This window comes from Heterodontus francisci, chromosome 11, assembly GCF_036365525.1.
Source record: "Heterodontus francisci isolate sHetFra1 chromosome 11, sHetFra1.hap1, whole genome shotgun sequence".
Taxonomy (NCBI): Eukaryota; Metazoa; Chordata; class Chondrichthyes; order Heterodontiformes; family Heterodontidae; genus Heterodontus; species Heterodontus francisci.
This window is the reverse complement of record NC_090381.1, coordinates 107,781,351-107,805,670: the sequence shown is the minus strand read 5'-3', so window position 1 is coordinate 107,805,670 and position 24,320 is coordinate 107,781,351. Positions and strand designations below refer to the sequence as shown.

Genomic DNA, 24,320 nt, shown 5'->3' with positions numbered 1-24,320 from the left:
GACTGGGTTTTATTTTTGAATATTGTTCTGAGTCAGTTGAGGGTAAGCCTGCTGAAAGAAACACACAGCTCATATTTTCTCCACCTCTCTGAGAAACCCTGAAAGATCCAGTATGTGATAGCTAAAACCTCTGATGCCGCATTTCTCGCTTCTGGAAGACTTCTTCTTGACTTCTCCTGAATGAACTGCTTCTGAAAAGATCCCAGTGACCTGTCTATGTGTACACAGATGCCAGATTGTATGCCATCTGGACTATAACATATCTTATCCTTTTTCTTCAAGAATTAACAAGTACTTTGGCCAAAGCATCTTTATGTTTTCCTTTAACCGGTATGTGTGTGTGTGTGTGTGTGTGTGTGTGTGTGTGTGTGTGTGTGTGTGTGTGTTGGGGGGGGTGGGGCAGGGGTATTTAGAAGGGAATATATATATTTACTGTCATATTTCAAACTGTGTGTTAAAGCTTTGCATCTTTAAGTCTTGTTTCATAATAAATTAATACTTCTGTTGTTTATTAAAGAAAACTGGTCAGTGGATTTTTTTTCTGAAACTAAAATAGATAGCGTATATAATTGGCTGCATCGGTAACTGGGTACACATTTAAATAGATGTTGTGACCTGTGGAGAAGTGGAATTAGAGAAATACAGTGCACACCCCCTGCCTTGGTCATAACAATATTACCCATGCCTGAATGTAAATTAATGAGATCAATTGCATGGCCTATAGTTAATAGAAAAACAAAATATGAAGATGCTGGAAATCTGAAATAAAAACAGAAAATGCTGGAAATACTCAGCAGATCAGGCAGCATCTGTGGAGAGAGAAACAGAGTTAACATTTCAGGTTGATGACCTTTCATCAGATGAAAGATGATGAAAGGGGTCTAGGGTTTCCCTCGCAGCCTTTGCCTGGTTTGACCGTAATGGTTTAATTTTTAAAACACCGTGTTTTTAGCTCCCCCTCAGTGAATCCTTATTCACTGCTCTCCAATTGTGAAATCAACCAGATGGATTTTCTTAGATTTAAACAAGAAAGGTGGAAGTTTAATAACCTTAAAATTCTAATTCGGTTAAAATGACCACGAATATGCGACGCCACCATGTTAGCACGCATACGCAATAAACACGCATGCAGATAGAGTCAGAAAAGTAGAAAGAATAAAGGGAAAATTTTGAAGCAATAGCTGGGGCTTGTTTACTGTCCTTTGAGTTCGATGTAGAGTCTTTGATTGCAGGTAAATCTTGTCGTTTCGTTGGGGCCCAGTGGATGCTTTCAAACTTGTTTTGATGTAGCAGTCTTATCTCTTAAGGTTTAAGTGCCTTCAGTGGATCTGGGAATTCATGAGAAGAGCCAGATAGGAGAGAGACTCCTTCTTCAAGTTCAGTTGCAGTCTGACCCAAACTGTTCTGTGAGCAGTTCAAAACCAAACCTGGGCCAGCAGGTTAGTCATGTTGTTTCTTAACAAACTCCCCTGTGTTTTTGTGGATTCCTTTCACCTTAGTAGACACCCGCAGTGGGGGGGAGGGGAGGGGGGGGGAGGGGTGGAAATGGAATGCTGGTTTGTTCCACATTCAATGTCTGGTGATCAAAATCCATTTGGGTTAATTGGATCAGGGAGCCATTCTATTATCTCTCCAGGCAACTGTCTCTTAGTCTGCAAAAAAATGTTTTCAGCCACTGCTGTGATTTCTTTAAAAAAGTTATCTTTCCAGTCCAGCAACAATTTAAGATTAATGTTCATATGACAAAATTAATATGCCTCATTCTTGGCAGGTGGGGTCTTCATGACAAAAGGTCATGATGTTGGCCGCCTCGAGGATTTCTGTGTTGGAGATACGGTCCTGCCACCTGATGCCAAGTATTCTCTGGAGGCAGCGAAGATGGAATGAATTGAGACATCGCTTTTGGCTGACATACGTTGTCCAGGCCTCGCTGCCGTAGAGCAAGGTACTGAGGACACAGGCTTGATAGACTCGGACTTTTGTGTTCCGTGTCAGTGCGCCATTTTCCCACACTCTCTTGGCCAGTCTGGACATAGCAGTGGAAGCCTTTCCCATGCGCTTGTTGATTTCTGCATCTAGAGACAGGTTACTGGTGATAGTTGAGCCTAGGTAGGTGAACTCTTGAACCACTTCCAGAGTGTGGTCGCCAATATTGATGGATGGAGCATTTCTGATGTCCTGCCCCATGATGTTCGTTTTCTTGAGGCTGATGGTTAGGCCAAATTCATTGCAGGCAGCCGCAAACCTGTCGATGAGACTCTGCAGGCACTCTTTAGTGTGAGATGTTAAAGCAGCATCGTCAGCAAAGAGGAGTTCCCTGATGAGGACTTTCCGTACTTTGGACTTCGCTCTTAGACAGGCAAGGTTGAACAACCTGCCCCCTGATCTTGTGTGGAGGAAAATTCCTTCTTCAGAGGACTTGAACGCATGTGAAAGCAGTAGGGAGAAGAAAATCCCAAAAAGTGTGGGTGCGAGAACACAGCCCTGTTTCACGCCACTCAGGATAGGAAAGGGGTCTGATAAGGAGCCACCATGTTGAATTGTGCCTTTCATATTGTCATGGAATGAGGTGATGATACTTAGTAGCTTTGGTGGGCATCCAATCTTTTCTAGTAATCTGAAGAGACCACGTCTGCTGATGAGGTCAAAGGCTTTGGTGAGATCAATGAAAGCAATGAAGAGGGGCAAGCTTAGGTGCTTGCTGAGAGTGTATATAGTAACTGTAAATAACAGAGTTGTTAGTTAACCTAATCGGAGTCCAAGACTTTCTCTGGAATGCCCTACAACGCTGCTAATACAAACCCAGCAAAACAATATGGTGGCAACGGTGAAAGCGACCAGGAGAATTTGAAGATTTCCTTACCTTTGGAAGAAACACCAAGGGAACAACAGAGAAAGTTAAATACTGGCCTGGTACAGTAAGAAAAATTAACTGACAGAAGAGTCTGTGAAGAGCTCTGCAGCCTCTCAGATCACACCATAGCAGCGTGAGGCTCTGCGTCGTATTTCCAGCACATTCAGCAGTGGGGTTCAAGTCTTCATGCTGGGCGACGATCCAGGATCAGTGAGACTGGGAAACTGGCCATTTATTTAAATGACGCACTGGCAAAAAAAATCGTGTGCAGAACACGATCTCGGTCAAATCGGTGACTAGGGAGGCGAGTACAATCGGCAGCCATTTCTCAGCCTCGCCGAGGAGAAAAATCACGGTAATCATCGGAAAGCGTGGGAAAGGTTTGGGAGTGCGGGAAAGCCCTGAACAGAGCGTGAACACATTAAGCCATGCCTAAAAAAATTAAAATTAAACCCTAGCAAAGCCTATCAAACAAAAGGAAGCAATATGTATCCAAAATTGGGAATGCCTCAGAGTTTCCAGATAATGTCCCAATCAGGTCCAAAATTGGCTAGTATGGAAAAAAAGGTTCTTAAAGTTCAGAATTACTTCTCAACTCCAGACCAAGTCTGAAGTGGAGCAAGTGAACACCCTCCTGTATTCAGTAGGAGCGATAGCAGACGACGTAATTGTCTATCGAAAAATTCGAAGAGGTACTCCAAGCCTTTGATAAATATTTTAATCTCTGTACCAATAAAATATTGAAAGGAGCCAAATTTAATAAGTGGGCGCAGATGATTAGTGAATCTGTAGACTCCTATAGTAATGCCCTGTATAGATTGGCAGAAGGTTGCGAATACGGTGAATTAAAGGCAGAACTAATCAGAGACTGGATAGTCATCGGCATAGTGGATGAATCCTCATCAAACCTGTTGCAATCCAAGGAAGACCTTACACTGGAAAAGACCACTCGAACTGTAAGACAGGCTGAAGTTCACAAGCAGAATAGGGACATCCTATCAGCTGAAGACAAACCGTGGATGAGGAAGTGTACAATGCCCATCCAACTGTTTATATCAAAGCCAGGGAAACACTTTGAGGAACAGAAAAAACACAGGTGAGAAGGCACATGAAGTCGGAAAACCTTGCCAACATTGTGGAGCCAAGAAGACCCACAGACAAGAGCAGTGCCCAGCAAGAAAAGCTGAGTGTTTTAAGTGTGGCAAAACTGGACACTATGGGAAGATGTGTCACAGCAGCATTTCTGTACTTAAGGGTACAAAACAGAAGACCTCCTCGCAAAGAGCAGTGAATCAAGTACAGCAGTACCCATAAGAGAAAGAACCAGGAGAGTTACATATGAACATACGAATTAGGAGCAGGAGTAGGCCACTCGGCCTCTCGAGCCTGCTCCATCATTTAATAAGATCATGGCTGATCTGATTGTAACCTCGACTCCACATTCCCGCCTACCCTCAATAACCTTTCACCCCTTTGCTTATCAAGAACCGATCTACCTCTACCTTAAAAATATTAAAAGACTCTGCTTCCACCGCCTTTTGAGGAAGAGAGTTCCAAAGACCCACTAAGAGAAAAAATTTCTCCTCATCTCTGTCTTAAATGGGCGACCCCTTATTTTTAAATAGTGACCCCGAGTTCTAGATTCTCCCCCAAGGGGAAACTTCCTTCCCACGTCCTCCCTGTCAGGACCCCTCAGAAGCTCGTATGTTTCAATCAAGTCGCCTCTTACTCTTCTAAACTCCAGCGGATACAAGCCTAGCCTACCCAAGCTTTCCTCATAAGACAACATGCTCATTCCAGGATTTATTCCAGAAAACCTTCTCTGAATTGCTTCCAAAGCACTTACATCCTTCTTTAAACAAGGAGACCAATACTGTACACAGTACTCCAGATATGATCTCGCCAATGCCCTGAATAGCTGAAGCATAACCTCCCTACTTTTGTATTCAATTCCCTTCACAATTCCTCCCCTCTTGGGAGAAATCAGGAATCCAGACCATGATTTCTCGACAGCAGGCATCTACACAAATGAACACTGCACGAATTTTAAGCTTGACACAGGGACTAGCATCATGGTATTGTCTGACCAAGAGCCTTGGGTGAAGAGACATTATCTGCAAGCGACAGATATACAGTTGCATGGTCCAGGTGGGACACAACTGCGAGCAAAAGGCAAACTCCAAGCAACTCTTCAGCATAGAGGCAGACAACTGGTAGAGACCTTATATGTCTTAAACAATCAAGAATTTTCTTTACTGAGCAGGAATGCATGCTTGAAATGGCAGTTGATTGAAATGGTAGCCGAAGTCAAGCAAACAAAGGTAAACAATTCCTTCCAATCGCCAGCCGATGTGTTATCGAGGGCAACCGTAGATCATCCATCACGGGAAGATGCGAACTTCATAGGTGACGTAGAGCCATACTCACAACACACAGCACAAAGGTGGCCAGCAAACACACAGAAGTTGTGAGAAATATGACAAGCACAGAAGAATGACGAAGAGTGCATTCGCTTTAGGCAATATTGTACACATGGGTGACCACAAGAAAGTCCAGGAGGGAGAACAATGAAGATGTTCCATGAGTATAGGAAATACTTTACCATAAATGATGACGTAGTAGTTTACAATGACAGAATTGTTATTTCTACTTCAATGAGATCCAATATCTTAGATCGATTACACCAAGGACATTTGGGTGTAACCAAATGCAGAGCGAGGGCACAATCTTCGGTATGGTGGCCTAGGATATCTAAGGATATCAAGACCATGATGAACAACTGTCAGACATGCGTGATACAGAAGCCAGAACAGCGTGAACCGCTGTTGACTACCCAATTTCCAAATACACCTTGGCAAAGGCTGGGCATGGGTTTATTCATGTTTGGTGGGAAGTCATATATCATCATTATCAACTACTTTTCCAGGTGGATAGAAGTCAGACATTTAAATTCTAGGAAACCACCGAGGTAGTTATCAGAATCCTTATGGACATCTTCATGACACGTGAGATTCCAGATGAAATATTATCAGACAATGGACCACAGTTCGAGAATGAATGTTTTACCCAGTTTGCTGTGAAGATGGGCTTTTAGCATCTTACGAGCTCACTGAGGTATCCACAGTGGGGCAGAACAAGGTGCAAGGACCATAAAATCTTTACTCAAGAAAAATGAAGATCTTCCTATCTCACTCCTCGTTTATTGTTCAATGCCACTGCTGCGGGGATTATCACCGGCAGAGTTACAAATGAGAAGGAAGTTAAGAACACAGCTTCCAGTATTACCTCAACAATTAATGCCAGGATTGAAGACTCAAGAGTATGAGAAAGTTCAAGAAAGAGAAAACTCCTACAGAAGGCCCATCCTCATGCAGTTGAGGATTGTCCAGATTTTCCGTGGGAGGTTGAAACCTGGGGCTTCACCACTCAGGTCAGTTACCAGGTTGTGATTGGTGATGTTCGCAGTGAACCAGGATGGGCACCATTGGAAGATGAGGCTGTCGACGGTTTGTAGGATGTACAGTGTGTTTCAGTAGGGGCTCTGAAGTTTCAGGCGAGTTACATTGTTTTCTTTTGAGGTCCTGTATCAATGGGAGCCAAGGTTAGGGGCGGCACAGTGGCGCAGTGGTTAGCACCGCAGCCTCACAGCTCCAGGGACCCGGGTTCGATTCCGGGTACTGCCTGTGTGGAGTTTGCAAGTTCTCCCTGTGTCTGCGTGGGTTTTCTCCGGGTGCTCCGGTTTCCTCCCACAAGCCAAAAGACTTGCAGGTTGATAGGTAAATTGGCCATTATAAATTGTCACCAGTATAGGTAGGTGGTAGGGAAATATAGGGACAGGTGGGGATGTTTGTTGGGAATATGGGATTAGTGTAGGATTAGTATAAATGGGTGGTTGATGTTCGGCACAGACTCGGTGGGCCGAAGGGCCTGTTTCAGTGCTGTATCTCTAATCTAATCTAATCTAATCTAATATTGCACAAGTTAATTCCAAATGACAGTGTTAATAAGCCCCTCTTGCTCTATGGATACTAGTGTAGGCCTACACTTTGTAACTTTCCCTTGTTTTATGTCAGTTGGACATTAGGAAAACGAATTGGATTTTTAAGGTAATTGGCAAAAGAACCAAACACGAAATGAGGCGAATTTTATTTTTTTTAACGTGGCTAGATGAAATGATCTGGAATGCGCTGCCTGCAAGTGTGATAGAAGCGGATTCAATAATATCTTTCACATGAGAATTGGATATGTACTTGAAAGGAAAAAAAATTGCAGGGCTATGGGGAAAGAGCCGGGGAGTGGGACTAATTCGATCACTCTGTCTAAGAGCTGGCACAACCACAATGGGACGAATGGCCTCCCCCTGTACTGTATAACTCTAAGAAAAGGATCTCACGCTCCCTGTGAATTGCACAAAACCATTTGCAAATGCTGCTTCCCTTCACTAAATAAATGTTCTGTAATAATGTGATTGCCTTTGTAGCTACTGGGCTTGGAAAAATAACTTAGGCTCCTCTTCTTTTTATAAGATCAGAAGTGGATATGGATGAATAGGGCCATTCATCTTAGGTTAGCCCATTCATACTAAAAAGGAATCTCCAGCTACTCGCCTCAGAGTTTCCAGTTGTCACTTAAAGGATCTGAGAATTTGTGCCCTCCAGTCTCCAAACCGGAACTCTTGATAGGAGTATAATAAAAACAAGAGGCCATTCAATATTATTTATCCTCATAAACTTATAATCAACATTTCCATATCATAACACTCTTTATTCCACTATCTACTATTTGAAAAAATATTATTGCATGCTGGTAAGAACTCCATATCTCGCTATTTAATGGCATATAGTGTGCGGTTTGTGGCACTGTAATCGACTAATCCCCAATATCAAATATAGCAACTGGCATCGTCACTGGGTCAATATCCAGGAACTTCCTCTCTAACAGCACTGTGGGTGTACCTACAGCACTTGGACTGCTGCGGTTTGAGGAGGTAGCTCACCACTATCTTCTCGAGGGCAATTAATGATCGGCAATAAATGCTGGCCTTGCCAGTGAATAAATCCTGTGAATAAATAAATAAAAATGAAAAAATCCTTTTAAAATTTTGAAAATCTCAATGGAACAGGTGACTATATCATCTTACTTTATCTTCTGCTTTCCTTTTGGTTTCCTGGTCCATCCAGCTGAGCTCATGTAAATTCTGGACGAAAACTTCACGGATCTGCTCAATCAGTTCTTCAACCTGGAAGAAGGAGTGGACAAAAGGTTCATTGAAGTCAGGTGGGACAAAGGTGAGAATAAATGGGAACACTGAACATCATCAAATTAAACATTAAGTGTAACTGATTAGTGAAGGAAAAACTGTTTCCACTAGCAAGAGGGTCAGTAATCAGAGGACACAGGCTTAAGGAAGTTGACTGAAAATCCAGGGGGAGATGGGAAGATTTTTACACGATCTTGTTATGATCTAGACTACATTGCCTTTAAGGGTGGCGTAACATTCAAAAGGGAAGTGGATAAATACTTGAAAAGGATTACAAGGAAAGAGCAAAGCTCTTTCGAAGAGCCAACACAAGCATGATGTCCCAAATGGCCGCCTTCTGTGCCATATGATTCTATGATCAGAGATTGAGAGGACGAGAAAATGCTTATTTGTCTTCACAAAGGAGGACACAAATATCATACCAGGAATGTTGGGGAACACAGGGCTTAGAGAGAGAGAGTAACTGAAGGAAATCAAAGAAATGGTGTTGGGGAAATTGATGGGAATGAAGGCTGATAAATCCCCGGGGCCTGATGGTATGCATCCCAGACTACTTAAGGAAGTGGCCCTAGAAATAGTGGAAGCATTGGTGGTCATCTTCCAAGATTCTATAGACTCAGGAACAGTTCCTACAGATTGGAGGGTAGCTAATGTAACCCCACTATTTAAAAAGGGAGGTAGAGAGAAAACAGGGAATTAGAGACCAGTCAGCCTGATGTCGGTAGTGGGGAAAATTCTAGAGTCCATTATCAAAGATTTTATAGCAGAGCACTTGGAGAACAGTGGTAGAATTGGGCAGAGGCAGCATGGATTTATGAAAGGGAAATCATGCTTGACAAATCTACTACAATTCTTCGAGGATGTAACTAGCAAGGTTGATGAGGGGAAGCCAGAGGATGTGGTTTATTTGGACTTTCAGAAGGCTTTTGACAAAGTCCCACATAAGAGATTAGAATGTAAAATTAAAGCGCATGGGATTATGGGTAGTGTATTGCGATGGATAGAAAATTGGTTGGCAGACAGGAAACAAAGAGTAGGGATAAATGGGTCTTTTTCCGAATGGCAGGCATTGACTAGTGGGGTACCGCAGGGATCGGTGCTAGGACCCCAGCTATTCACAATATACATTAATGATTTCGATGAGGGAACTAAATGTAATATCTCCAAATTTGCAGATGACACAAAACTGGGTGGGAGGATGAGTTGTGAGGAGGATGCAGAGAGGCTTCAGGGTGATTTGGACAAGCTGAGTGAGTGGGCTAATGCATGGCAGATGCAGTATAATGCAGATAAATGTGAGGTTATCCACTTTGGTAGCAAAAACAGGAAGGCAGATTATCTGAATGGCTATAAACTGAGAGGGGGGAATATGCAGCGTGACCTGGGTGTTCTCATACACCAATCGCTGAAGGTAAGCATGCAGGTGCAACAGGCGGTAAAAAAGGCAAATGGTATGTTGGCCTTCATAGCGAGAGGATTCGAGTACAGAAGCAGAGATGTCTTGCTGCAATTATACAGGGCCTTGGTGAGGCCACACGTGGAATATTGTGTGCAGTTTTGGTCTCCTTAACTGAGGAAGGATGTTCTTGCTATAGAGGGAGTGCAGCGAAAGCTTACAGACTGATTCCTGGGATGGCGGGACTGACGTATGAGGAGAGATTGAGTCGGTTAGGATTATATTCGGTGGAGTTCAGAAGAGTGAGGGGGGATCTCATAGAAACCTATAAAATTCTAACAGGACTTGACAGGGTAGATGCAGGAAGGATGTTCCCAATGGTTGAGGAGTCCAGAACCAGGGGTCATAGTCTAAGGATACGGGGTAAACCATTCAGGACTGAGATGAGGAGAAATTTCTTCACGCAGAGAGTGGTGAGCCTGTGGAATTCGCTACCACAGAAAGCAGCTGAGGCCAAAACATTGTTTGTTTTCAAGAAGGAGTTAGATATAGCTCTTGGGTCTAAAGTGATCAAAGGGTATGGGGCGAAAGCGGGAACAAGTTACTGAGTTGGATGATCAGCCATGATCATAATGAATGGCGGAGCAGGCTCGAAGGGCTGAATGGCCTACTCCTGCTCCTATTTTCAATGTTTCTATGTTATAATGTAGGGATAGATTTTACAAAGTAATGCTCCAAGCATTAGCAGAGCGGAGCAAATGGAAAGTCATGTGGGACATACTGACTTTGAGCTGAATTGCCAGTAAATATTTCTGTTGCCTGAATCTTTGCACAAAGAATGCTTTGGGTAAAGTTCAAGTCCATTTTTGCTCCAGGAACTAGTTCATCTGAAATCATGGAGAAAATGAAGGCTGCACTCTTCTCACTAATGAAATAAATGGAATGTGTTACAAAAGACACTTACGGTAGATAGAGAGAAACTATTTCCTCTGGTGGCAGAGCCCAGAACAAGGGGCATAACCTTAAAATTGGAGCTAGGCCACACAGGGTAAATATCAAGAAGCACTTCTTCACACAAAGGGTTGTAGAAATCTGGAACTCTCATCATGAAAAAGCTGTTGAGACTGCGGATTAATTAAATATTTCAAAACTGTGATCATTTGACTTTTCTTAGGCAAGGGTATTAAGGTTATGGAACCAAGGAGGGTAAATGGAATAAAGATACTGATCAACCATCATCCAACTGAATGGCGGAACAAGCTTGAGTTGGGGTTAGAACAGGGTTAGACAATTTGCGATTATGAAAGCTGCATGTGTGTTTGAAGGGAAGCTGTGATGTGACTGGAACCATCATTTTGAGCAAGCTGAAGTTGGATCTGTGACTGTAAAAAGAAGCATCCCAGGATTGACTCCTGAAAAACAGGTGTTCCAAGTTCATGCTTTTGGAAATAATACAAATGGCTGTATCAGTACAGAACCTTACTATGGCCCTTTTGTAAAGAGTCATGGTGGACCAGATGACCAAAAAAGACAAGGTGGCAATTTTGGCAATGTGGAGGCTAATGGAAATGGTGAAGACACCTTTGACATGAAGGATAAACTGTTATATCTATCGGCAGACAGGTCCATTATTGGACGTACACTCGCGGTTCATGGAAAGAAGGTTGACTTGGGCAAAGGTGGAAATGATGAGAGCTCTAGATCAGGAAATGCTGGAGGACATTTAGCCTCTGGTGAGATTGGAACCACTAAAGAATGAAACTAATATATCTGTAGGGCCTAATCCTGCTCCGATGTTCCTAGGATTTTTAAAAATTCTTTCTCAGGATGTGGGCATCGCTGGCTAGGCCAGCATTTATTGCCCATCTCTAATTGCGCTTGAGAAGGTAGTGGTGAGCCACTTTCTTGAAGCGCTGCAATCCATGTGGTGTAGGTACACCAACAGTGCTGTTAGGAAGGGAGTTCCAGGAGTTTGGCCCAGTGACTGTGAAGGAACAGCAATGTAGTTCCTAGTCAGGATGGTGTGTGGCTTGGAAGGGAACTTGCAGGTGGTGGTATTCCCATGCATCTGTTGACCTTGTCCTTCTAGGTGGTAGAGGTTGTGGGTTTGGAAGGTGTTGCCAAAGAAGCCCTGGTGAGTTGCTGCAGTGCATCTTACAGATGGTGCACACTGCTGCCACTGTACATCGGTGGTGGAGGGAATGAATGTTGAAGGTGGTGGATGGGATGCCAATCAAGTGGGCTGCTTTGTCCTGAGCTTCCTGTGTTGAGCTTCCTGAGTGTTGTTGGAGCTGCACTCATCCAGACAAGTGGAGAGTATTCCATCACACTCCTGACTTGTACCTTGTAGATGGTGGCCAGACTTTGGGGAGTCTGGAGGTGAGTTACTCATTGCAGAATTCCCAGTCTCTCACCTGCTCATAGCCACAGTATTTATATAGCTGGTCCAGTTCAGTTCTGATCAATGGTAACCCCCAGGATGTTGATGGTGGGGGATTCAGCAATGGTAATGCCATTGAATGTGAATGGGAGATGGTTGGATTTTTTCTTGTTGGAGATGGTCATTGATTGGCACTTATGTAGTCTGAAAGCAACTTGCCACTTAACAGCCCAAACCTGAATGTTGTCCAGGTCTTGCTGCATTTCTACACGGACTACTTCACTATCTGAGGAGTCACAAATGATGCTGAACAACCCCACCTCTGACCTTATGGAGGGAAGGTCATTGATGAAGCAGCTGAAGATGATTGGGCCTAGGACACTACCCTGAGGATCTCTGCAGCAATGTCCTGGGACTGAGATGATTGACCTTCAACAACCACAATCATCTTCCTTTGTGCTATGTATGACTCCAACTAGCAGAGAGATTGTCCCTTGATTCCCATTGACTCCAGTTTTGCTAGGGCTCTTTGATGCCATACTTGGTCAAATGCTGCCTTGATGTCAAGGGCAGTCACTCTCATCTAATCCCTTGAGTTCAGCTCTTTTGCCTATGCTTGGATGAAGGTTGTAATGAGGTCAGGAGCTGAGTAACCCTGGTGGAACCCAACCTGAGCATCAGTGAGGACGTCATTGCTGAGTGCCGCTTGATAGCACTGTTGACGGCACCTTCCATCACTTTGCTGATGATCAAGAGTAGACTGATGGGGCGGTAATCGGCTAGGTTGGATTTGTCCTGCTTTTTGTTGACTGGACATACCTGGTAAATATCAGGTATGTTCATTCATAATATGCAATATCATAAAAGGAAAAAAAAGACTTGCATTTCTATAGCATTTCTCATGACCATCAGATGCCTCAAAGCACTTTTCAGTCAATGAAGTACTTTTGAAGTGTAGTCATTCTTGCAATGTGAGAAATACAGCAGGAAATTTGCACACAGCAAGCTCCCACAAACAGCAAAGCGATGATGACCAGATAATCTGTTTTTGTGATGCTGATTGAGGGATTGACAAGGACAACTCCCCTGCTCTTCTACAAAATAGTGCCATGGGATCTTGTATGTCCACCAGAGAGGGCAGATAAGGCTTTAGTTTGACATCTCATCCAAAAGACAGCATCTCTGACAGGTCAGTACTCCCTCCTGGAACCACAATCTTCTAATTCAGAGGCAAGCATGCTACCAAGTGAAGCACACCTGACACACTGTGGTATTCAATAACCCAGTAGAGTCCAGCCTCTGTTCTAAATGTATTTGAAAGGAGGTAATTTTAACTTTTGGCAATACAGTACATGATTAATAAGTTAAAGCAGAAGACACTATAAAAAAGTTCTTTGTATGTTAATGCCCTGAGTGATCCCAAATCTACCAAAGAACTGGTGGGGTTGGGGTGAGAAATGAGCAGAAAATCTAGTCCACCAATTTTAATGATTTTAAATTGGGAGTGCTCGAATCAGACATAATGGCGACCACACCTCACGATTTGATTTCTCCTCCTCTGTGTGAGGCTAAACAATAGGAGTGCAGTCTCGTAACTTTCATTGATTATACTGGTTCAATTCAAATTGACCATATTTCGAGCCCAAGTTACATTAGAAAGGTCGGACTTAATGAGATCCATTAGCTTAAAGGCAAGGGGAAAGCATCTAAAGATAAATGCTTGGGAGAACATTTGCTTCAAATATTATGAGACTGGCACACAGTTTATCTGATAGGAACTAAGTTTGTACCTTGGTGTACTTTGATAAATATGCTCTGTTGATGCTGTGTCCTCCCATTCGCTGACAGACAGGCATTTTATTTTTGATAAAAATACAGCTACGTTTTAACTCACTGTATGGCCTATTATGAAGATACCATCAATTATTAATTTGCGGTTTGCTAAAGCATTATTGAAATCGTTGATGTGCTTTCTCTTCTTTCAAATGCACCTACGATGTCCAGCCAGTTTTTGAAATACATGTCTGCCTGAAGGTCTGTTTGCATCTTTGCAGTTCACACAGACAGTACGGTGCCTGTAAAACTATCTTGTTTGTTCTGTCCAATTACACTTTCATTCCTAACATTGCAGTTAGTTAATAAGAAATAAAAAGGACACATTTGAAAAGAGCAGTGATTCTTCAAGTTCAGGCTGTACAGCTGTTAAATTATCACCATTCAGTGTTCCTTCAATAACTGTGTAGCTTTGCTTGTTTGTTTTAGCAACATTTTTGCTGAAATTCCTCAATTCATTTTTTAACCTGGAAAACTCCCTCCTGCTCCCACTGCAACTTTACACGGGCCGGCAGCAAGAAACAGCCCACCCACCCCAGGACAATCAAGGCCCTTAAGTGGCCAATTAACTAGCATTTAAGGGCCTCCTCCCACTGCCGCAAGTAGTTTACCTTCAGCAGCCGGATGGCAAAGGCCTCAGGAACCCCGGCGAGTCCCTAAAAACTTACATAGTTCCAGGGCCGTCCTTCACCTTGCATGCAATGGCTGGGTGTCTTCCCAGCAGCAGCCACCTCTCGAATAGCTGCTGGCCCACTGATTGGCCAGCAGCTCCATTAGGCAGGACTTCCCGCCCAAGACCAATTAAGGGCCTGGGGAGCGAAAAGTCCCAGCCTGGCTCCCCACGCCTGGTAGAGGAGGGCTCACCACTGACTTTTCAGCCGGTGGGTGTGGCCTCCCACCCAAAGTAAAATTCCAGCCTTGAATACAGAAGGCAGGCTGATACTCCAGTGCAGTACTGAAGGCATGCCGTGCTGTCGGAAATGCCACCTTTCAATTGAGAAGTTAAACCAAGGTTGCATCTGCCCTTTTAGGTGGGCATGAACAATTCCATCTCACTATTTTTAAGTAAAACAGGGGAGTTTTCCCTGGCTCCCTGGCCAATATGTATTCAACATCACTAAAAACAGATTATCTAGTCATTATCATGTTGCTGTTTGTAGGAGCTTGCTGCGTGCAAATTGGGTTCTATGTTTCCTTAAATGATTCCACTTAAAAAGTACTTAATTAGCAGTAAAATTCTTTGGAATGTCCTGAGGTTATTAAAGGCACTATAGAAATGCAAGTTCTTTCTTTCAGCAATAAGTTACTCAGAGGTCTGTAAAAGGTCCCACACTCACAGCACTTGTACAGGCCCCTCTTCCAATGGGCGGCGCAGTGGTTAGCACCGCAGCCTCACAGCTTCAGGGACCCGGGTTCAATTCTGGGTACTGCCTTGTGGAGTTTGCAAGATTTCCCTGTAACCGTGTGGGTTTTCGCCGGGTGCTCCGGTTTCCTCCCACTGCCAAAGACTTGCAGGTGATAGGTAAATTGGCCATTGTAAATTGCCCCTAGTGTAGGTAGGTGGTAGGGAATATGGGATTACTGTAGGGTTAGTATAAATGGGTGGCTCTTGGTCAGCACAGACTCGGTGGGCAGAAGGGCCTGTTTCAGTGCTGTATCTCTAGAAAGAAAAATAACCTTATGGAGGGACTTGGGACAGAAAGCAGTTCTAAAAGTTGGAAAACAGTCACGTCTCCCAATAGCAAATCCCTTGCTGCACACAAGCATAAAAATTCACAACTCACTTAAAATGTTCAAAATGATGAATATTACCATTTGTTTGCTCTCCCCAGCAAAAGCATCGTCTACGTATAGTCGTCCAACAGCTTTATCCATATTGCTGTTGACATAATTTGCACACTTTCTCCACACTGCATTTTCTGATGTTGTGCCATAAAGTGCCTATATGAAAAAAAAAAACAATTTTAAGAGAAAGGTGAGCTCAAACATTTACATTTCAAGGGCTGATTACACTAGGCTGGAACTGACCTCAACAAAATGGCTACCAGCACTGTGTAAGTGACCCACAATGGAGGAGAATCAGATTAGAAACAGATTCTGAAGAGCAGAGGTGAGTTTTTGATGACCTTTTTCAGAGTACTGAATTGTGGGAAATGCTTTCAGTATAATATTCCATTTTAAACTCATCTGGATAGGTTTTGATTTGCTTCGAAAGAATAAAATTAGTGATAGTGAATTGGCAGACTACTTCACATTTCTCCTGATTATATTTCTATTCAAAAATGTCCTCACATTTTTATATTAAAAATATTGCTAGAATGTTCACTTTTTGATTACAAACCCTACTTCTAGGTGTCATGATCTTTGGTCACACTTTTTACACTGTTAAAATTTGCCACAGTAAATTGCTATGTCAACAATTCCCATTCAGTTTTGCAATGTCAACTGTCATGGTGTAGTTTCAGGCTCCGGTCACTAGATGGCATCGTGGACTGAGTTTCTGATGTTTCTTTCCCAATTCTGTCACCATCTTGTGTGTAAAAGAAAAAATTATATTCATCAAAAGCTATGGGCGGCTCATGAGTATTTAAAAGAAATATACGACTCACCTTACGGAATGCTGCTCTTGTCTCCTTGTAGGCAGAGCTCAGACTACCAACGAGATCCATTACTTGCCTCCATATAATGTAGTTTTGAATATCTCTGCAGCAAATCACATAAGCAAACTGCAGTACGGTTTCATTACTGTCAACAGCCGTTCAATACCTCACTCAAGTTGCTGGTCTCTACATCTGAGCTAAGACAACAAGTAACGGCACACTATTTCATTGGGCAAGGCATCACAAATGACCATCACAATAGCATCCTGTCCTCAATTGACATCCATGCTCAACAATTTCTGATTGGATTCCCTATCTCTATGATCTCCTCAAGCCCTACAATCTCTGATCACTCTGTGTCCCTTCAACTCTGGCCTCTTGTGCATCTCCCACTTCCTCTGATTCACCATTAGTGGCTGTCCCTTCAGCCATTGATGCCCTAAGTTCTGGAATTCCCTTGCTGAACCTGTCAGCCTCTCCACCTCTCCTTCCTCCTTTAACATGCTTCTTAAAACCGACCACTTTGATGAAGCCTGTCCGAATATCTCCTACTTTGGATCGGCGTCCATTTTTGTCATATCACTGTCTGCTTTAAAGACGCTATATAAATGCAGGTTGTTGCTGTAGCATAGAAATCAGGAGTGACCTTTCCTCATTTCTCAGCTGCACATGCGCAGTTCTGGTCACCTCATTACAGAAAGGATGTAATTGCACCGGCGAAGGTACAGAGGAGATTTACGAGGATGTTGCCAGGACTGGAAAAATGCAGCTATGAGGAAAGATTGGATAGGCTGGTGTTGTTCTCCGTGGAACAGAGAAGGCTGAGGGGAGATCTGATTGAAATGTACAAAATTTTGAGGGGCCTGGATAGAGTGGAGGTGAAGGGCCTATTCACCTTAGCAGAGAGGTCAGTGACTAAGGGGCATAGATTTAAAGTGCCTGAAAGGGTAGTTGAGGCAGAAACCCTCAACTCATTCTAAAGGAGTCTGGACATGCACCTCAAGTGCAGTAGTCTGCAGGGCTACGGACCAAATGCTGGAAGGCGGGATTAGACTGGGTGGATCGCTTTTTGGCCGGCACAGACACGATGGGCCAGTGGCCTCTTTCTGTTCCTTAAATTTTTGATGATTCTTTCCCTGGCCTTTTATCTGAGGCTACGCCAGTTGAGAAGGGTTAAGTTATAATCATACTCTTTCTCACACATACAGACAACCACACATTACTTCTTGCATACAGACCTGGGTTTATATTTTTTGAGAACAGGCGCTAGTTTCTCAAGGTAATCTGGTGCATAAACAACAATTGGTTCCGAATTCGTCACGTTCAGAAGCACTGTCGAGAGGATTTGATTGATGAAATCACTCCAGCTGAATGACTGGATCAAGAAAAAAGAAATTGACTCTGTAATTTCATATGCACAAATTAATTTTAAAAAACTATGATTGCATCCTTTCACCCAGCGCAGACTTAATGGGCCTTTGCACTCACCACAAGTAAATACTTGGCTGCCAAGTGAAAGAAAACCAAGAAATAAAAAATTTAGAATCAGTAAAAGTGACCACAAAGCTCCTGAATTGTTAAAACACTTCTGGTTCACTAATGTCCTTCAAGGAAGGAAGCTGACCAGTCTTGCCCTGTCTGGGCTTATATATGACTCCAGTCCCACACCAACATGGTTGACTCTTAACTGCCCTCTGAAATAGTCTAGCAAGCAAGCCCCCAACCACTCTCTCAGGGCAACTAGGGATGGGCAATAAATTCTCACTTTACCAGCGATGCCCACATCCTGAGGATGACTAAAAAGGCGAAGAAAATGTTGATCTGAACTCCAAGTTCACAGCTCTTTACACTTTCTACCTTTCTTTTGTTCTTTTGGGCCTCCTTATCTCGAGAGACAATGGATACGCGCCTGGAGGTGGTCAGTGGTTTGTGAAGCAGCGCCTGGAGTGGCTATAAAGGCCAATTCTGGAGTGACAGGCTCTTCCACAGGTGCTGCAGAGAAATTTGTTTGTTGGGGCTGTTGCACAGTTGGCTCTCCCCTTGCGCCTCTGTCTTTTTTCCTGCCAACTACTAAGTCTCTTCGACTCGCCACAATTTAGCCCTGTCTTTATGGCTGCCCGCCAGCTCTGGCGAATGCTGGCAACTGACTCCCACGACTTGTGATCAATGTCACACGATTTCATGTCGCGTTTGCAGACGTCTTTATAACGGAGACATGGACGGCCGGTGGGTCTGATACCAGTGGCGAGCTCACTGTACAATGTGTCTTTGGGGATCCTGCCATCTTCCATGCGGCTCACATGGCCAAGCCATCTCAAGCGCCGCTGACTCAGTAGTGTGTATAAGCTGGGGATGTTGGCCGCTTCAAGGACTTCTGTGTTGGAGATATAGTCCTGCCACCTGATGCCAAGTATTCTCCGAAGGCAGCGAAGATGGAACTTTCTACCTACAAACTCCAATAACAGTCCGGAAAGATGGTGGTCAATTAAACAACTAACGGGGGTGGTGGAGGCTCCATAAACATTGCCCATTTTTCAATGCTAATGGGTCCAGAACGTGAATGCAAAAGGAAAGGCTGAAGCATTTGCAAGACATCTTCAGCCAGAAGTGCCAAGTGGATGATTCATCTCAGCCTCCTACTGAGGTCACAGATGCCAGTCTTCAGCCAATTCAACTCACTCCACATGATATTAAGAAATGGCTGAGGGCACTGGAAATAGCAAAGGCTATGATTCAAACAACATCCCAGCTGTACTGCTGAAGAACTGGGCTCCAGAACTAGTCACGTCCCTAGCCAATCTGTTCTAGCATAGCTACAAGACTGGCTCCTACCCCATAAAATGCAAAATTGCTCAAATACGCCCTGTCCACAAAAAAACAGGATAAATCTAATCCAGCCTACTCTCAATCATCAGCAAAAGGATGGAAGGTGTTGTCAACAGTGCTATCAAGTCACACTTACTCATCAATAAACTGCTCACTGATGCTGAATCTGGGACATAGACAGACGGGTGAAATGGGCAGACATATGGCAGATACAATTTAACATGGATAAGTGTGAAGAGGTGTACTTTGGGAGAAATCACATGGAGAGGCAGCATAATCTAAATGGTACTATTTTGAGGAGGGTGCAAGAACAGAGGGGTCGGGGGTGTATATTACAAATATTTGAAGGTGGCTGAGTAAACTGTTTCTCCAGGGAGCAGAGAAGGTTAAGGAGAGACCTAATAGAGGTATTCAAAGTTATGAGGGGCTTTGACAGAGTAAGTAGGGAAAAGCTATTTCCTCTAGCAAGTGGAGTGGTAACCAAAGGTCATAGATTTAACACAATTGACAAAAGAAAGCAAATGGAAATGAGGAGAAATTTCTTCACACAGAAGGTCGTTACGATTTGGAATGCCCAACCTGAATCAGTGGAATTAGATTCCATTAAAAAATACAATTGGACATGTATTGGAAGAGGACTAATTTGCAACGTTATGGGGAAAAAGCTGGCATTTGCCACTAATTTGGACAACTCTTTCAAAGAGCTGGCACAGGGATGATGGGTCAAATGGCCTCCTTCTTGGCTGTAAGATTCTATGATTCTTTTAAAAGCTTAAACTGGTTAGTGCCTTTCTTAAAATCTTGACTGCAGAATATCATGTTAAGTGTTTGGTCACTTATATCATAAATTGAAATTCCAAAGTCAGACATCGATGATAAATCATGACTAAAAATCTTGTTATAGTGCGTCATTCTAATATTATTGAATACTCTTGTGGAAATAACAAGCATTGAGATGGGTTGTAAATTCTTTCCAGACTATTTTGTAGCAGGTTAAAAATATTAAAATAACACTCACAGCATTTGATATGAACGTGTTAATCAGTGCTCCAAAAATAGCACACAGAGGAATTTCAACCTCCCAGGGGTGTTGGCTTGGAGTCATTAATGAACAGCACAGAGTGATCATAAAAGGAGTGCAGGGTAAACAAAATGGAAAAAGTTGGGAATTTGGTGCAGGGGAGAAGGACATGCTGCTTTCTCTCTCCAATACTTGTAGTGATTCATGTAAGCTTGAGGTAGGATGTTTTAAAAAAATGTTTGGCCAGTGTTTCCATGCTTAGTGCAAGTTAAGTGTGTAGAAAAAGAAAAATCTTTCAAAAACTAAAAAGTAGTTATAAATAATCTGGACTAAGACATAGCAGAGCAGTGTGTGTGTCTGGACTGCAGTATTTGAGAATTTGTGGACAGTGAGACTGTCCCAAGTGAACACATCTGCAGTAGATATCACCATATCGAACCTCTCCAGCTCAGAGTCATTGAGCTGAAGTGTGAGTTGGAGACACTCTGACACATAAGGGAAAGGGAATAGTATCTGGACAGTTTGCTCCTGCTTTTGGTCATACTTCATAGAGAGATGCAGGCTCAAAACATGGTTGGTGTGATCAATAGCAGGCAGAGTAATTGGACCCCAGGTAAAATAGAGAATAAAGATCCGCAGAAACTGATCCTATTCAACAGGTATAATGTACTGGCTACCTGTGATAAAGACTGTCAGAAGGACAGCCAGAATGCAGACCATAGCATAATAATAAAATCAAAATACTGCAGATGCTGGAAATCTGAAAGAAAAACAAGGAATGCTGGAAATACTCAGTAGGTCTGGCAGCATCTGTGGAGAGAGAAGCAGAGTTAATGTTTCAGGTCAGTGACCATCAGAACTGACAAATATTAGAAATGTAAAAGGTTTTAAGCAAGTAAAGCGGGGGTGGGGCTAGAGATAACAAAAGAGAAGGTGTTGATAGGACAAGGTCACAGAAATAACTGACCAGAAGGTCATGGAACAAAGGCAAACAGTATGTTAATGGTGCAGTGAAAGACAAAGCATTAGTACAGAGGGAGTGTGAATAGACTGTAAATTGGGGTGACAGAGAGACAGAGCAGACAGAGAGAGAGATAAAGGGAGAGAGAGAGAGAGAGAGAAAGGGGGACAGAGAGACAGTAGGGGGGACAGAGAGGGAAAGAGGGTGTTGGTGGGGGGGACCACAGAGAAAGCGAGGACGACACAGAGTGGGGAACAACATGGAGGGGGGGAATACAGAGAGGGGGGAACACAGGGAGAGAGACAGAGAGAGAGAGAGAGGGAGAGAGAGTGATCAAGATCACTCCTGACAGATGGACATCTATCTGGAATACTCCGTATGCTACAAGTGTGAGGGCAAACATTGACTACTTGCGCAAGCAAAATGGTGCAAGGTATCTCACTAAATCAGTGTCCAACATAGTGAAGAGAAAGTAAGTCAATAAATCTGTCTTCTCATTTAAAGCTTCTTCACAAAAATGTATAAAAATGTGCATTTGCTCTTGTTTTGATGAATGGTAAAATACATTTTAATTGCCTTTATCTTTCCAAAATTGTCTCACCGGGCCCCTATGCAAGACAAAAATTGTAATGTGCCCCCTACCCCACCCACACGAAAAGGTTGGACAACCCTGGCTTAAATTATGAGCAGAGATTATATAAACTAGGGTTGTATTCCCTGGAATTTAGAAGGTTGGAGTGTGATTTGATTTAACTTTTCAAGATATTAGGGTGAATGGATAGGGTAGATACAGAGATTTAATTTCCACTAGTTGGGCAGTCCTGGACCAGGGAGTATAGTCTAAAAATTAGAGTCAGACTTTTCAGAAGTGAGTTTAGGAAACACTTCTAAACACAAAGTGTGGTAGAAATTTGGAACTCTCTTCAGCACACGGTAATTGATGCTGGATCAATTGTAAGTTTTAAGTCTGAGATTGCTAAATTTTTATTAACCCAAGGTATAATGGGATATGGGGCAAAGGCGGGTACGTAGAGTTCGGTCACAGATCAGTCATGATCTCTTTGCATGAATGCAGCTTCAACAACACTCAAGAAGCTTGACACCATCCAGGACAAAGCATCCGACTTGATGGGCAACCTATTCACAAACATTCACTCTCTCCACCACCAACGCACAGTGGCAGCAGTGTGTACGAACTACAAGATGCACTGCAGCAACCCACCAAGCCTTCTTCGATCGCACCTTCCAAACCCATGACCTCTGCCACCTAGAAGGACAAGGACAGCAGAAGCATGGGAACAAAACCACCTGCAAGTTCGCCTCCAAGCCACACACCATCCTGACTGAGAACTATATTGTCGTTCTTTCACTGTCCACTGGGTCAAAATCCTGGAACTCCCTTCCTAACAGCACTGTGGGTGTATCTACCCCACATGGACTGCAGTGATTCAAGAAGGCAGCTCACCACCAGCTTCTCAAATGCAATTAGGGATGGGCAATAAATGCTGCCTAGTCAGCGACGTTCACATCCCATAAATGAATAGAATAATAAACATGCTGTTATGACCGAACCGGGAGGAGTGCACTGTTTACTCTCGTTCCACTTCTCCATAGGTCACAACATATATTTACATTTTTTCCCACTTACTGATACGGTCAATCATAGACTCTGGCTGGAATTTTACACGCCCCAAACGAGCGGGCTGAGGCATGAGTTGGGGGGGTGGGGTGGGTGTAAAATGGAGTGGTGGGCTGGGGGGATTGGGGGGTGGTGCTCTTCCTGACCTTCTCCCACCCCGTTGCAAATTTACACAGGGCAGCGGCAAGAAGCGGTCCACCTGCCCCAGGCCAATCAAGGTCCTTAAGCGGTCAATTAACTGCCACTTAAGGATCTCCGCCCGCCACCGTGGGTATTTTACGCTTGGCTGGCGGGCAGCTGAGCTTTCAAAAAGCCCGCCTCGTGAAACAGGCAGCGTTCTTGCAGATTGTGAGGTGGGGGGGATCCCTCCTGATCGGGCACGCTGTGCCATACGGAGGGCCGCACCTAAAGCCCCAACTGCCCCCAATGCACAACACTCCCCCCGCCCCTCTAACTGACCCCCCCCCTTGCCTCGCCGGGGCCCAACCGGTTGTTCCTGGGAAAGGCCTACGTTCTTATCTTTTTTCCGGGCTGTCCTTCATCTTCGTTCCAATAGGTGGTGTATTCCCAGCAGTGGCCACCACTCCCGGTGACTAAGCTCCATTAGGCGGGACTTCCTGCCCAAGACCAATTAAGTGGCTGGGGAGCATAAAATCCAATCTAGATCCCCAGGCCCAGTGGAGGCGGGCTCGCCACCGACTTTTCGGCCAGTGGACGGTGCTCCCCTGCCCAATGAAAAATTCCGGCCTCTATTTTTATCTCAGAATCAAACAAACCAACTAGGTTTCTTTAATAAACAACAAAGTTATCAGTTTACTATAAAACAAGTCTTTACTGGTCATGAAGCAATGTATAAACACACAGATTGAAATAGAAATGTTCCCTTCTTACCTTAGCTCCTCAGACACACACACACACACATACATATACACCTACATACACCGGTTAACCAAAAAAAAGAGAGATTTACTCTTTAGAGCTCTAGTACAAAAAAACAAAAAGAGTACGTTGGCAAAAATACTTGCTAACTCTTGAAGAAAAATAGAGAAGATATGAAAAGATGGCAGATATCTTTTTTGGTTTGGTGTCCCGAATACATATGGTTTTACACCCTGCTGATCTTACTCCTTATTGAAGTCAACAGAGTGCAATATAGGGTACGTGTAAAACCGGCATTCCTATCGAGACCATCAGATTCCATAAGGCGAGATTACATTAAAATTGCCTCCAAATCTCTGTTCAAAAAAATCAGACAAAGGAATGTCCTGTGAGCATATTGAACCAGCATTGCTAATAGTAATTCCAAGGCAAAATTGGACCAAGGAAGTTGAAAAGATGAACTGGACAAAGCTGTGCATTGTAGCTGTAGGCTGATCAGTGTTGGCTGCACTAGAAACTTGCAGTTTCTATATTTTAAAAGATGTGACTCCCTTTAAAAATGTGCAAAGAATTAGAATTAGCTTTTAACAGCTCAGCAGCATTAAGTGCATTGCATCATTGAAATAATGAGATTATACTGGAGAATGTGGGTTAAAAATTGAAACTGTGGC

The 24,320-nt window shown here is 43.5% G+C and overlaps 1 protein-coding gene across 4 annotated transcripts in view; it reads right to left on the bottom strand.

Annotated features, from left to right (window-relative positions):
- Window positions 1-24,320, bottom strand: part of LOC137375456 (neprilysin-like) — a 203,814-nt gene that overhangs the window by 52,401 nt on the left and 127,093 nt on the right. For all 4 annotated transcript variants that reach the window (XM_068042736.1, XM_068042733.1, XM_068042737.1 and 1 more), the window contains exons 11-14: window positions 17,562-17,698; window positions 16,333-16,426; window positions 15,536-15,664; window positions 7,995-8,093 (exon numbers count right to left, since the gene is read on the bottom strand). In XM_068042736.1, coding sequence (XP_067898837.1) covers window positions 7,995-8,093; window positions 15,536-15,664; window positions 16,333-16,426; window positions 17,562-17,698 — 459 coding nt within the window. The remainder of the gene's footprint in view (window positions 1-7,994; window positions 8,094-15,535; window positions 15,665-16,332; window positions 16,427-17,561; window positions 17,699-24,320) is intronic.